The sequence below is a fragment of the Anomalospiza imberbis genome, chromosome 16 (assembly GCF_031753505.1).
Source record: "Anomalospiza imberbis isolate Cuckoo-Finch-1a 21T00152 chromosome 16, ASM3175350v1, whole genome shotgun sequence".
NCBI lineage: Eukaryota > Metazoa > Chordata > Aves > Passeriformes > Viduidae > Anomalospiza > Anomalospiza imberbis.
Window position 1 is genome coordinate 2,069,118 of NC_089696.1, and position 13,151 is coordinate 2,082,268.

General features: G+C 56.5%; 2 protein-coding genes across 7 annotated transcripts in view; one reads left to right on the plus strand and one right to left on the minus strand.

The window, feature by feature from the left end:
* WDR24 (WD repeat domain 24) overlaps window positions 1-13,151 on the plus strand; it is a 249,235-nt gene that overhangs the window by 121,742 nt on the left and 114,342 nt on the right. The window lies entirely within an intron of this gene.
* The window catches only part of RAB11FIP3 (RAB11 family interacting protein 3), an 80,901-nt gene continuing 71,404 nt past the window's right edge, over window positions 3,655-13,151 (minus strand). For all 6 annotated transcript variants that reach the window (XM_068206505.1, XM_068206507.1, XM_068206510.1 and 3 more), the window contains 6 exons: window positions 11,814-11,954; window positions 10,924-11,005; window positions 8,187-8,324; window positions 7,120-7,275; window positions 6,600-6,740; window positions 3,655-5,909 (listed from right to left, as the gene is read on the minus strand). In XM_068206505.1, coding sequence (XP_068062606.1) covers window positions 5,796-5,909; window positions 6,600-6,740; window positions 7,120-7,275; window positions 8,187-8,324; window positions 10,924-11,005; window positions 11,814-11,954 — 772 coding nt within the window. In that variant the 3' untranslated portion in view covers window positions 3,655-5,795. The remainder of the gene's footprint in view (window positions 5,910-6,599; window positions 6,741-7,119; window positions 7,276-8,186; window positions 8,325-10,923; window positions 11,006-11,813; window positions 11,955-13,151) is intronic.

The following is a 13,151-nucleotide window of genomic DNA, read 5'->3' on the forward strand; positions in this document are numbered from 1 at the left end:
GGGACGGGCCGGCGCCGGCTGCCCTCGGCGGGAGGGGAAGGAGGAGGGGACCGGCCGGGGGAGGGGAGGGGAAAGGGAGGGGAGGGGGAGGTCCTGCCTGCGCCCCCGCCCCGGCCCGAGACCCCCCCCTCCTTCCCCGGGCCGGCCCCCGCAGCTCCGCCGGCCCCGCCGCGCCCGCCCCATCCCGGGGCGCTGGGATGCTGCAGCCCCAGGCTGGGGGTCCCGGGCAGGCTGGGGGTCCCGGAGAGAGTCGGGGGAAGTTTCTGGCCAGGCTGCAGGGCTCCCAGGAAGGCTGGGGTGTCCCGGCGGGCTGGAGGATAGCGGGCAGGGCTGGAGGTCCCGGAGAAGTGGGGAGGGAGCCTGGCCAGGCTGGGGGTCCCAGGCAGGCTGGGGTGCCCTGCCAGGCTCCAGCGGCAGGGGATTTCAAGCGGCTTCTCCTCCCCAGGTTCTGCATCACCCAGGAATTTCCAGCTTGGAGCAAGAGGAGGAAAATGGTCTGGAACAGGCAGGGCTGCTGTCGCTGTCTCCCGGCTGGGTGTGGGGTCTTTGCTGGGGTGTCACCACCCTCCGGTGTGTCCCTGCCAGGGGCTGGGTCCCATGCTGGAGCGCCTGCAGCATCCCTGGGGACTGCGCTCCCTGCGGGCATCCCGGTGCTCTGCCCACGGCGGTCCCGCAGGGTGGCACTGGCAGCACCCCGGGGTCAGGGCTGCACTGGGGCTGCCCCCCAAGCCCAGAGCTGGGGCTCTCCTGCCCCCCAGCCCGGCTGCCAAGGGTTAACCCCATCCCAGCCCCGGCCCGGGGTCGGCAGCAGATGGGGAAGGGGAAGGAGCTGGAAATCCCTTCTGCACACAAGCAATCCCTTCTCCTCCTGCAGCAGAGCCCCGCGTGGGCTGGAGCACATTCCTGCCACGGCTGGGGCGCAGGGACACGGCCACGGAGCCCTGCTGGATCCAGCCCTGCTCTGGAGACACAGCGCGGGGACCAGGGCACGTGGCACATGATGGTGGTGGCCTTGGTCGTGGCCAGGCTTTGGGGGCGTTCAGAAGTGCCACTGGCCCATAGAACCACAGGATTGTTGTGGCTGGAAAAGTCCTGAGATCAACACGTCCAAATGTCCCCCAGCACTGCCAAGGCCACCAAGCCATGTCCCCAAGTGCCACATCCAAAGTCTTTAAACCCCTCCAAGGTGGGGGGCAGTCCATCAGTGCCCTGGGCAGCTGTGCCAGTGCCTGACCACCCTTCCCATGAAGGAATTTTCCCAGTATCCAACCTAAACCTCCCCTGGCACAGCTTGAGGCCATTCCCTCTCAATCTGTCCCCGTTCCCTGGGAGCAGAGCCCGACCCCCACCTGGCTGTCCCCTCCTGTCAGGAGCTGTGCAGAACCACAAGGTCCCCCCTGAGCCTCCTTTTCTCCAGGCTGAGCCCCTTTCCCAGCTCCCTCAGCTGCTCCTGGTGCTCCAGCCCCTTCCCAGCTCTGTTCCCTTCTCCTGACCCGCTCCAGCCCCTCCGTGTCCTTCCTGTCATGAGTGGTCCAGACCTGGCCCCAGGACTGGAGGTTTGTCACCGTGCCCAGCCCCCTGAGCTGGGTGGAAGGGCCGGAGCTGGGCTGGGCTGGGGGCAGCTCTGGAGATGTTCTGGAGGATGCAGACACCTTCAGAGCTTTAGGACTTTTCTGGAGCAGTTTTGAAAAGGCTGCAGAGGTTTTAAGCCATTGAGAGCCCTTTTCAGAGGAGGTGCAGAAGAGCTAGAGTGCTGTGGAGCAGCTCTGATTATTTTTTTATGAGTTTTCGAGAAGCTTTGGAGCTGTTTTAGGGTTGCCTGTGCCCCTCTGATGTCGTTCAGAGGGGGTTTAGGGTAATTGCAAACTGTTTGAGTTTAGAGATGTTTTTGAAAATTTTAACCCTTTTGAGAGGCACATGAAGAAGGTCCAGAGGGGGTTCCGAGGGGTCCAGAGGGGTTTCAAGGGCCTTTTGGAGGCTCTTGGGGCACTCGAGGAGTTTCACAGCTGCACGGAGGAGGCTTGGAGAGCTTCAGAGCTGCCAGGAGACCTTTTCTATGATCCGTTTTGAGCTATTTCGAGGAGTTTTAGAAGAGTTTAGAGGGCTTCAAGTGCTACTTCGAGGCTGTTTGAGCATCTTGGTGCCTTTCAGGGCTGGTTGGAGGAGCACTAGAGCTGTTTGAGCAGTTCAAGTGCTTCAGTAATGGCCAGAGCTCTGTCCTTCCAGAGCCTGAGCTGCTCAAAGGAGATTTACAGCTCCTTGAAGCAACCCAGCACCACAGAAACACCCCCAGAGCTATTTATTTACCCCATTTCTAAAGCAGCTTCGACATGTTGGAGGTTGAGATTTCAGAGGAATTTTTACAAGGAAGTTTTAGTGGTGTTTAGGGAAATCTTTGGTGCACTCTAGAGCTGCTTGGAGGGTGTAGAGCAGTTGGGAATGCTACAGAGGTGATTTACAGATGCTCAGGGATGCTTTGGAGGTGCTCAGAGATGTTGCAGGGCAGCTCAGGGATGTTTTAGGCAGATCAGGGGTGGTTTAAGGGCAGCTCCGGGATGTTTCAGAGGCGCTCAGGGATGCTTAGGACAGCTCAGGGATGGTTTAGAGCAGCTCAGGGACAGTTTAGAGCACGGCAGGGATGTTTTGAAGGAGCTCTGGGATGTTTTGGGGACGTTTTTTGCAGCTCAGGGATATTTTAGAGCATGTCAGGAATGTTTTGGGACAGCTCTGGGATGTTTTGGAGGAGCTCTGGGATGTGTTTGTGCATCTCTGGGACGTTTTATGCAGCTCAGGGACATTTTGGACCATGTCAGGAATGTTTTGGAGCAGCTCTGGGGATGTTTTGGAGCCTCAGTGCTTCTCTGAGCAGTGTGGAGCAGTCTGAAGCAATCTGGGGGTTTCAGAGCTCCCAGGGTGTGTCAGAGCCTTTCCCAGCTCTTTGCTGCAGCTCCAGGGCTGCCCGGAGCAGTTCAGAGGAACAGTTTGGAGCCATCCGGAGGCACGGCAGGAGCTGGGAGGGGATTTTGCACGTTCAGGCCCTTTGGGGCGGCTTAAAGGGGTGGGGAGGGGTGGAGGAGGCTTAGAGGGGTGGGGAGCAGCTTAGCAGGGAGGTGAGGGCGTTTAAGGGATTTTTGGAGCAGTTCAGAACAGCCGAGTGCTCCGAGGGGGTTCTCCCGGTGTGGAGGGAAGGGAAAGCTCCGTGTTCCTGCCTGGAGCAGACCCACGAGTCCCTGTCCCAGCCTGCCCCCCTGTCCCTGGGCAGCAGCATCAGCTCCGAGGGTCCCACCTGGATCCTCCAGGAAGGTGAAGGGGGAATTCCCCCATTCCCACCCACACAGCTTGGCTGGCTGGGGAGATTTTGGCTCCCTCTGGAATCAGTGGGGTCCAGCCTCCCTCATCCTCATTCTCCCAAAATCAGGGCATTCCAGCCAGGTCCAGCCTCCCTCATCCTCATCCTCATCCTCATCCTCATCCTCATCCTCATCCTCATCCTCATCCTCATCCTCATCCTCCCAAAATCAGGGCACTCCTTGGTGCAGGAACATTTCCACTCGATCCACCCCACTGGAGATCCAGCACTTGGATATTTGGGATGCTCCAATCCAGCACTCAGATCCTCAGGATGCTCCAATCCACCTCTGTGGAAAAAAAGTCTCCGGGCAGGAATAGTAACAGCTTTTAATCTGACAAGAATTGATACATCAGTTAAGACAATACCATTTTTGCCTCTTTTTTGGGGGACTTCCTTCACATACTGGTCGGGAAAGAGGAACATTTTCAGGATGTACAGTTTTTGTTTTGTTTTTGTTTTTCTCTCTCCATAGGGACTTTAAAGCATGGTGAATGTGCAAGTCAGTGCTTTTTGTTTGCTTAAAACTTTTTTTTCCCCGGTGCTTATTTACAGTTACAGTACCTCTGTGAGAGCGACAGGAAAAAACAAACGATTGTTTGAGACCTGGGGATCCAGGATCCCAAGTCGAGAAAGGCAGATCTCCAATATTTATATATTTATACATATATATATATATATGCTTTTGTGTATACACAGATACATTTCTCTCTTCTTTTAAAGTATTAAAAAAATGGATCAACCTTCATTCTATAAAAATACCTACTCTACAAGATAGAAAAATTTTCCCTCTCCAAGTATACACTGATTTACACCCAAAGCTTCTCTGGAAATGTACATTACGTGGCTTCTTCCCGCGGCCTCGGGGCAGGGAGGGAGGCAGGGAGGGAGGGCCGGGGTGCAGGAGCTGCCCTGGGGTTTGGGGTTCACCCCGACCCCGCTGCCCTGCAGGGGCTCTGGGGTTCAGCCCCCGGAGGTGACGTGGCCGTGGCTTGGCCGCTGTCCCCTGGGATGAGGCGGTGACAGCATCCACGTCCCCCTGCACCGAGGGCTGGAAGGGGCTTGGGGGGAGCAGGCACCCCCGGGATTGCTGTGGCTTCTGCTTCCAGGCCGTTCTGGCATTCCCAAAACCTGACGAGCAGGAAGAGGAACCGCGGGCTGAAGCCGATCCCCGGGATTCCGCTGGCTGGCTCCTCCCGGGAGCCCAGAGGAGCAGGGGGGGACAGCGGCCGCTCCCGGGGTCACGCCGTGCCACGGCCGCTTGTGCCAGCAAGCCCAGAGCTGTCTGATGTAAACATGGCTTTTGTTTCCCAGGGAGCTGCTGGTGTTCTCCAGCTCCCCTCCCCATCGGCAGAGATTCCAGCCCCGGCGGGTGCCAGGGATGAGGAATGAGCGCGGCTCCCCCAGCCCCTGGCACAGGCAGGGAACAGAGGGGAAAGGTAGCCAGAGCAGGCTCTCCCTCCAGGACTGCAGCTATCACCAGCAGAGCCCTGCTCCGGCTGGGAATGGCACAGGCCACTGTCCCCAGGACTTCGGGAGGTGAGCTGGGGAGCCCGGGCCGCTCCGCTGCAGCTCCCAAAGTGCTGCGTGTCCCACCCAGGGCGAGGAGAGACGGCCAGGACCGGCCTCCAGCGCGGGGTGAGGAGCTGCAGCCTTGCCCCGCGTGTCTGTCCCCAGCTGGGGACGAGTGACAGCTCCCCCCGAGCCACCTCAGCCCGGCAGAAGGAGGAGGGAGGAGGACGAGGGAGTGGAGCCGGGATGCCGAGACAGTACTGAGCCACAGACAGCAAAAATAAATAAGGAGGCAGGTGACCAAGTGAGCTCACGCCCTGTCCCCAACAGCCCCGGGCTGCCCCTGCAGCCACGGAGGGCTCTGCACGCAGCCGGCCCCAGCAGGAGCACGGGGCAAGGATGGGCTGAGCCAGCTGAGTGAGGCCATTTGCATTAAGTTAATTAAAAAAAAAACCCCCAAACCCCAAACCAAAACCAAACCCCAACCCTGTGCGAGTCCGGGAGGCGCTTCCCTCGTTCCCAGCTCTGCCCGGGGAGTGTGTCAGGGACACTTTGGCACAGCGGATGCTCGGGCCGGGCAGGGCAGCAGGGCACAGTCGGCGCTGTCGCTTCCATCTCCATCCCGAGATCTCCCGCGGTGCGGTTCGGAGCGTCCCTGGAGGGCGGTGCCTGTGGGGACAGTCCCCAGCGCCACAGGCACTTCCTGCAGTGTCCCTTTCCTGAGCTCCTTCTCCAGGTTCCCTTTCACGCCTCCACAGCCAGGAGGGCTTCAAAATAACGGAGTCAGACAACAAAGCCTGGCTGCTGGTTTTGCTTTTCCCTGGTCCGTGGCTCAGTCACTCCCCGACCTGAGGCTTCCTTGTGCCTTCATCAAGTGCAAAGACGTTTGGAGTCCCTCTTCATCCTCTCAGAGCACCAAATCCTCCCGGCTGCATTACTTGACTTCCAGGATGGAGGGGTTGGTCTCCATGATGGCCACGATGATCCTGTCGATGTAATCCTGCAGGCGGAAGTTGATCTCCTCTTGCTTCTGGATTGCTTCCATGAGCTGCAGCAGAGGGGAGAGGGAGGGAGAGGTCACTGCCTGACACTGCTCAGGGCTTCCCGAGGCTCTGTGCATCCATGGCTGGCTCCCTGGCTCTTCACTCTGAACTGGGATATTCCTGACCTTGTTTAAATGGCCAGGGAAAAACTGGTTCTGCTCACTCCTGTCCTTCCTTGAGCTCTCAGCCTGAGGGGCCCTGGAGAGAGCAGGGAGCATCACATCACCGGATCCCCAAAATATTCGGGTGTGTTTCCCCACTTCCTGAGGTGTTAAAGATTTAATTCCAGTGCTTGTACAGGCTCAGCCACCCCTGGTTGGTGTTCAGGGAGTTGCTGGGATCTCCAGGGGGAATGTCCTGGCTCCCAGGGGTTTAAAGACAGCTCCAGACTGATGGACACAGCCCACGGTGGCTGCTCTGTCCTGGAAGGGGAAGGCTGTCCCAGGGCAGGCAAAGCAGAGCTGCCAGAATCAGCAAATGGGCAGGGAGCAGCTTCCCTGTCCCCAGGAGGGAGGGCTGGCAGGCAGGGTAAGTCCTGAGAGCTCTACAGATAATTACATGGGGATTTCTCTGCTCTTGACAGCTTTCAGGGGAATTTTGGGCATGGGCTGAGCCACAGACAGGGCCCCGGGCCATGCCAGGTGGAGGCACCCAGGAAGATGCAGTCTGAGCCAGCAGCTCCTCCCTGCACTCACCTCATCTCTGGAGACAGAGCTGATCTCCGCTGCCAGGGACTCAGAGAAGGAGGCTGAGAACAGGTTCTTGGCTCCCTGGATGCTCAGGTTGATGATCTGCCCGTTCAGCTCATCGTTCTGCTCCTTCAGGTTCCTGTTATCCTGTTCACACACAAACCACACGCTGCTGGAGCACCTGGTGCTCAGAGCTGATCCAGCCCGGCAAAGGCAGACAGGGGCTTTCATCCTAACACAGCTCACACACTGCTGGGAACAGCACATGGGCTGCTGCCTCCATCTCAGCAGAGCCTGGAGAACCTTTGGAAGCATAAGATACACTGGGAAGATCCAGGGGACACAGCAGAGAGAGAATGGCTCCTGCTGTCCCTGAGAAAGCACCAACCTCCCTCTCCCAGGACAGGAAAGCAAGACAGCACTGTGCTCCTGGATCCACTCCATCCCCTGGGAGAGAGCTCCCAGACCCTGCTGGTCCTCCCTCGGCATCAGGGAATCGTTTCCCTGCCAGCCCAGCCTCCCTTACCTGCTTGAGCTGCTTGATCTCCTGCTCCAGCTCTGTCTCCCGTGTCCTGCTGTTGTATTCCTGCAGCCCCATGCTGCTGCTCCGGCCCCTGCGCTGCTCTGCCTCCAGCTTGAAGAGCTGCAGGTGCTCCAGCTGCTTCCTGAGGTCCTCGATGAGCTGCAGAGCAAGGCAAGGGGACAGCTGAGTGCCACAGGCCTGGGAGATCCAGCAGCACCCTCTGGATGTGGCTGCAGCTCCATGGATTGCTGCAGCAGCATTGTTGGCCACAGCAGTGGCTGTCCCTGGATCCCTGGCAGTGTCCAAGGCCAGGATGGATGGAGCTTGGAGCAATCTGGGGCAGTGGAAGGTGTCCCTGCCCATGGCAGGGGGTGGAACAAGATGAACTTTGAGGTCCTTCTCAAACCATTCCATGATTTAATTCCTTTCCAGGAGGCATTTGGCTTCCTCTTCCTCCCTCACACCTCCAGCAAGCAGGAGATGAGGAGCTACTGAAATACATGAGCACAGCCCTGCAAGGACCTTGTTGGAGGGCTGAAGATGCTGGGTTTGAGTCTGCAGCAGCACAGATCGCCCAGCAAAGTGGGTCCCTCCCCAGCCAGCTCCCTCCTGCTGCAGAGCTGGGTCCCCTCCTCACCCCAGAGCCCTCAGTGACACCACGGTGACAACTAATTCCACTTTGGACCAGAGCTCCTTTCCTGCCACCACCGCCAGCCCTGCTTGGGCCTCCAGCTGGAATGACCAGGCAGAGATGATGGGAGCACTGGGAGGGTGTGATCCAGCCCCCAGGCACTCAGCTCCCACCCCCTCTGCTCCTGCCTGCTGGCTCCAGTGCCTCTGCCACTGCTCCTTCCAGGCAGGAAGGGAAGGGGCCAGGGTGGCACAGCCCCTTGCAGGGAAAACGCTGGATGAATTCCAGAGCAGCAGAAGTGACTGAGGTGCTGCTGCTGAGCCCCTCTCCTCTGCCCAGGCACCCCTCACTGCTCCAGGCACCCATTTCTGGAGAGGCTGCCAAGGCCAGATTCCCACATTTTGGGGACAGGGCTGTGGCAGGCCCAGGCTCCACTCACCTCCTGCGTTGACTCCTTCTCCTTCTGAAACTGGTGCCTCTCCTGACTCAGCTTGTCCCCCATCTTCCTCTTTTTCTCCTGCTCCTCTGTGAGCTGCACAGTGAGGTCCTCGATCTCATCCAGCAGCTTCTGCTTCTCCTGCAAGGACACGAGCAGCCCAGTGAGAGGCCCTGGAGCCCGGCTGGGTGCTGGCTCTGCAGGGAATGCTCCTCTCCTGAGGCACCAGGAGGCTCTGCCTGCTGAGATCTCATCTGCTCAGAGCCTGGGGCTTTGGCAGCACTGAGGGAGGCAGTCAGGGATGGCTCCAGAGCGAATCCACATGAATATCCACTCTTGTGCTGTTTTCTGGGAAGCACGATGCTGGTGCGGGATGGGCTGGGGCCAGCACGGGGCTCCAGGCCAAGGAGAGACATTAAATCATAAGGCTCCTTATGTCTGGATTTCAGAAAAGTCCTGAATCTGAGATCTTTACCTCCCTCTTGGTTTCACATATGAAAGGTTTTAATTGAGGGTTGATCCAAGAAGGAATAGACCAGTTGAAGCCAGGATGTAAAACACACAGCCCAGCTCTGTTCCCTTCTCCTCCCCCCAAAGCCTTGGCAGAATGTTTGGGATGCAGGTGAAGATGCCAACAGCCCCTAGAGCAGCACCTTCTGCCTGTGACCAGCTTTTTCTGCTTCTCACTCCACCCCACCATCAGTGATTCTGGAGGTGCACAAGGAGCTGGGAGGGGACACAGCTGGGACAGCTGATCCCAAAAGCCAAAATGGATTTTTAATACTATATGACAACATGTTCATTGATATAAGCTAAGGGAAGAATGAGAAAAAGGGGGTGTTTGGAGTGATGGCATTTGTCTTCCCAAGTCACCGTGAGGCTCCCTGCTTGATGATGGAGCTCTGCTTTCCAGGAGATGTCTGAGCACCTGTCTGCCTTGGGAAGCAGTGAATTATCTCCTTGTTTTGCTTTGCTTCTGTGGGCAGCTTTTGCTTTACTTAATAAACTGTCTTTTCCCTCAACCCACAAGTTTTACCATTGTTGCCCATCCAAACCTCCCCAGGCTCACAGCTTCCAGTCCCATGGGAAAGGTTTTGGCTTTCAGAACTCCAGAAATGCCACAGGACCTCCTGCAGTGCTGGTGATGGATGGCCCGTGGCATGCAGGGCTGAGGAGCAGCTCCATGGGAGAGCTCCAGATGCTGGCTCGGTGGAACCCTGGCTGCTGAGAATTTCAGACTTTCTGTGCTGACAGGCACTGACCCCCAGGAGAACACTGCGCTTCACCTGAGGCCGTGGAGAAGGCTTCCAAAATGGAATGACAGCACTGGGATTGTGGGTGTGGAGTTTGAATAGAAGAGTGTAATATCACATGGTGGGAAACTCAGAGTTTAAGGGTTTAGAATACAGTATTATACATAAAGCAAGATGGAGGCTTTAGGGTGGAGGCTGGTCCTTCACCTTTTTCTCCATGGGTGTGGGTGGTTTTGTGTAATTGGATAAAAAGTCCACTGGTGGTTGGTTATTGGGTTAAAAGTAAAAATAATTTAGGTGTCATTTCTTAATTGGACAGTTTATCCTTAAAAGGTCTTGTAGAGAGAGAGAGAGACGGGGCTCCATTTTCAGTTTGTTGGAGTGAAGTGCTGTAGAACTCAGGGTTTGTGAGACTGTGACATAGATAAGAACTAATAAACATCTGAGTCCCAACAAGAAATACCATCTCGTGATTTAATCCTGACCCTGGCAGAAAAGAAGCAAAGACTCCACAGCTCAGGGGTGTCCTGCTCCATGGAGCAGCACCAAAGGCACCACGCCAGCAGGAAAGGCAACACTAACAACAAAACCCTGATTTTTGGGCACTGGACAGGAGAGCAGCTCATCAGCCAGGCTTCTCCTGGGCAGGGAGAGGCAGTGACTGCAGCTCTTGCTCCTCCTTCATCCCATTCATTGGGGAGAAAAGGAGAATGGCTCTGCATGGATCAAAACCAACTGCCTATGGCTGAAACACACCACGGCAGGGAATTTATCCTCAAAGCCACTGGGGTTTTCCTGCCCCCAGCCTCAGCTGTGCTCACAAGGTCCTGGCAGATGAAGACCACATCAGGAGGGATGGAGCTGCAGCACTCTCCCGTGGGATTAAACACGGATAAAATGCCTCAGGCCCTTCTGCTGGCAGAGGAGGTTTGATCTCAGTTCAATTCTAACCTTAATTCTGCCCCAAGCTTGGCAGAGACAAAATGCAGCCCCTGTTCCAGGCGTCCCACCTGTAACCCACACTATCCCTGAAGGTGAGACTCTTGCCCATCCCAAGGAGCCTCAGGATGCCCCAGCACTGCAGGGCCTTGGAGCCTGAGCAGGGTGACAGTGGGAGGGGTGGGAGGTGACACGGATCTTTGGAAACTCAACTCACAAATCCCAGGACATGGAGATGGAGCATCCCTGCTCCTCCTCCTCCCCTGCACTCGACTGGCCACAGGGATGGGGACAGGGATGGGGACAAGCTTCCACAAGAGGGCACGAGTCCCCTCCTGAGCAGGCACTACCACGGAGAGATTTATCAGGGGTTTATTCCCAGCTTCCAGGCTGAACAGTGGGAAACTACAAGGATAACTGTGTGGGATAATGCTGTCCAAAGTGGGGTCTGCAGCGACTGGAAAATGGAAGCAACTGGATCTCATGTTCATGAAAATTCATCCCAAAGCCAGAATTTCATCCCAAAACCAGGCACCCTCTGGCCTCACCTCCTCAAGCCTCTCGATGTTGGCTCTCAGGCAGGGGACACAGGACCTCAGCTCGCTGTTCTCATCATCCAGCTGCTGCAGCCTGCAAAGGGAACGGGTGTGAGACTCATCCCAGCATCCAAAGAGGGGGAGAAAACATCCCCAGGAATACTAAACCAAAGGGAAGCCAGCAGGGATTCATCTGTTCAAGGCAAACCCTGAGATACTTCTGCTGCCAGAGGAAAGAGAGAGGCATCCACACAGGGCTGTTCCTTGTTCCAAGGATTTTTTTCAGTCCCTGCACAAGCCTCGGCAGCAGAGACAACAGAACAGGGGGTCAGAGAGGGCTTTGGGCTTGCATTCCCAGGTAAAACCTCACTGTCTTCACCTTCCATGGACTGCAAGGGATGAACAACAGCAAAACATCCCGGGAAACCTGGAAAAACCCTGTCAAATAACTGACAACTCTCCCACCCCACTTCTTCCTTTGGAATCCACCAGGCAGCATGAAGCACTCTGGCTGGGACACTCTGCCTCTTTGGAGGATTCTTCTTTCCCAGGTATTTGCCTGTTTCCACCAAGGTGGAAAACATCTGGGCATCAAAAGTACTCCAAGGGGTCGTTTATGGGAAGAAGCATTAACAAATCCCCTCTTCATCCCCACGCTGCAGGGCAGGCACATGGATAAAGGGTGGGAGCTAAACTTAAAATGCATTAGAGCAGCTCAAATAAAGAATCCAAGATTAAGTCTGTGGGCCAAAGGTGGAAATAACCAAAACTCAGGGTTTGTGGTGACTTTAGTCCCACCTTGAACCCATCAAACTCCCTGCCTGCCTCCCTGTGTGCCCCCAAGGCTGCCTGGGCACAGATTCTGGGGTGGCTCCAGGAGAGCTGCCCCCCCCCAGCCCCACCTGGCCTGCAGGTTCTCGATCTCAATGCTCTTCTCCCTCTCCATTTTGCTGAGCAGCTCCCTCTGCTTCTTGATCTCCTCCAGCAGGGTCTGGTCAGCCCTCAGCTCCTGCTCCTTCAGCTGCTCCTCGAGCGCGTTTGCTCTGCAGAGAGGACAAAGAGGGGATTAAACTGTCCTTAGGAGCAGGCTGCCACCCCAAGGGAGGGACCAGACTCTCTTCCCAGCCCCTTTCCCACCCCTCAGGTGAGCTGGGAGAAGCAGATGGTAAAACAAAACAAGCTTCCAGGGAAAATACACCAATCACCATCTCAAACAGCTTCACTGCATCCCAGCAGAAGCAGCAGGAGAAGCAGCACCTTTTCCATCACAGGTTTCCCAAGTCAGATGCCTTAAGGCATGTTGTTCAATTTCCAGCCTGGGAAAGAACTTAATTTTAAATTATTTTAAAATGTCTTCTATGCATGAGAATCATTTCCAAGAGCAGTCACACACATACACATCTCTTAATGGGAATCTCAGAGTCACTGAGGTTGGAAAAGACCTTTAAGAGCATTTAATCCAAACATAAATCCCAAGGTTTGTGGTTCCACCTGCAGTAGCCATGGCAGAGAAATCCTCCTTCAGCTGTTTCTAGCAGGAAGTGGTCTCATTGCTCAGAGAAAAGGCAACAGTCTCAATCCTTCTTTTCACTCTCTGTGATCCCAACAAAAACCAAGGGATCTGCAGGCCACCCTTTCCTGTGTGTCAGCAGAACTGCAGATCACAAAATCCCAGAAGGGTTTGGGCTGGGAGGGACCTTAAAGCTCATCCAGTGCAACCCCTGCCATGTCCAGGGACACCTCCCACTGTCCCAGGCTGCTCCAAGCCCCATCCAGCCTGGCCTTGGGCACTGCCAGGGATCCAGGGGCAGCCCCAGCTGCTCTGGGCACCCTGTGCCAGGGCCTGCCCACCCTGCCAGGGAACAATTCCTTCCCAATATCCCATCCATCCCTGCCCTCTGGCAGTGGGAAGCCATTCCCTGTGTCCTGTCTCTCCATCCCTTGTCCCCAGTCCCTCTCCAGCTCTCCTGGAGCCCCTTCAGGCCCTGCAAGGGGCTCTGAGCTCTCCCTGGATCCTTCTCTTCTCCAGGTGAGCACCCCCAGCTCTCCCAGCCTGGCTCCACTATCCCAGGTTGCTCCAAGCCCTGTCCAACCTGGCCATGAGCACTTGCAGGGATGGGACTGGGATCTGGAATTCCTGCAGTGGCTTGCCCGGGGGAAGGCTTTTCCCAGCTGGTCCCATTCTTCCCCAGCACCGAGCTCACCCAGAGCCAGCTGACACTTCCAGGCCAAGCAGCTGA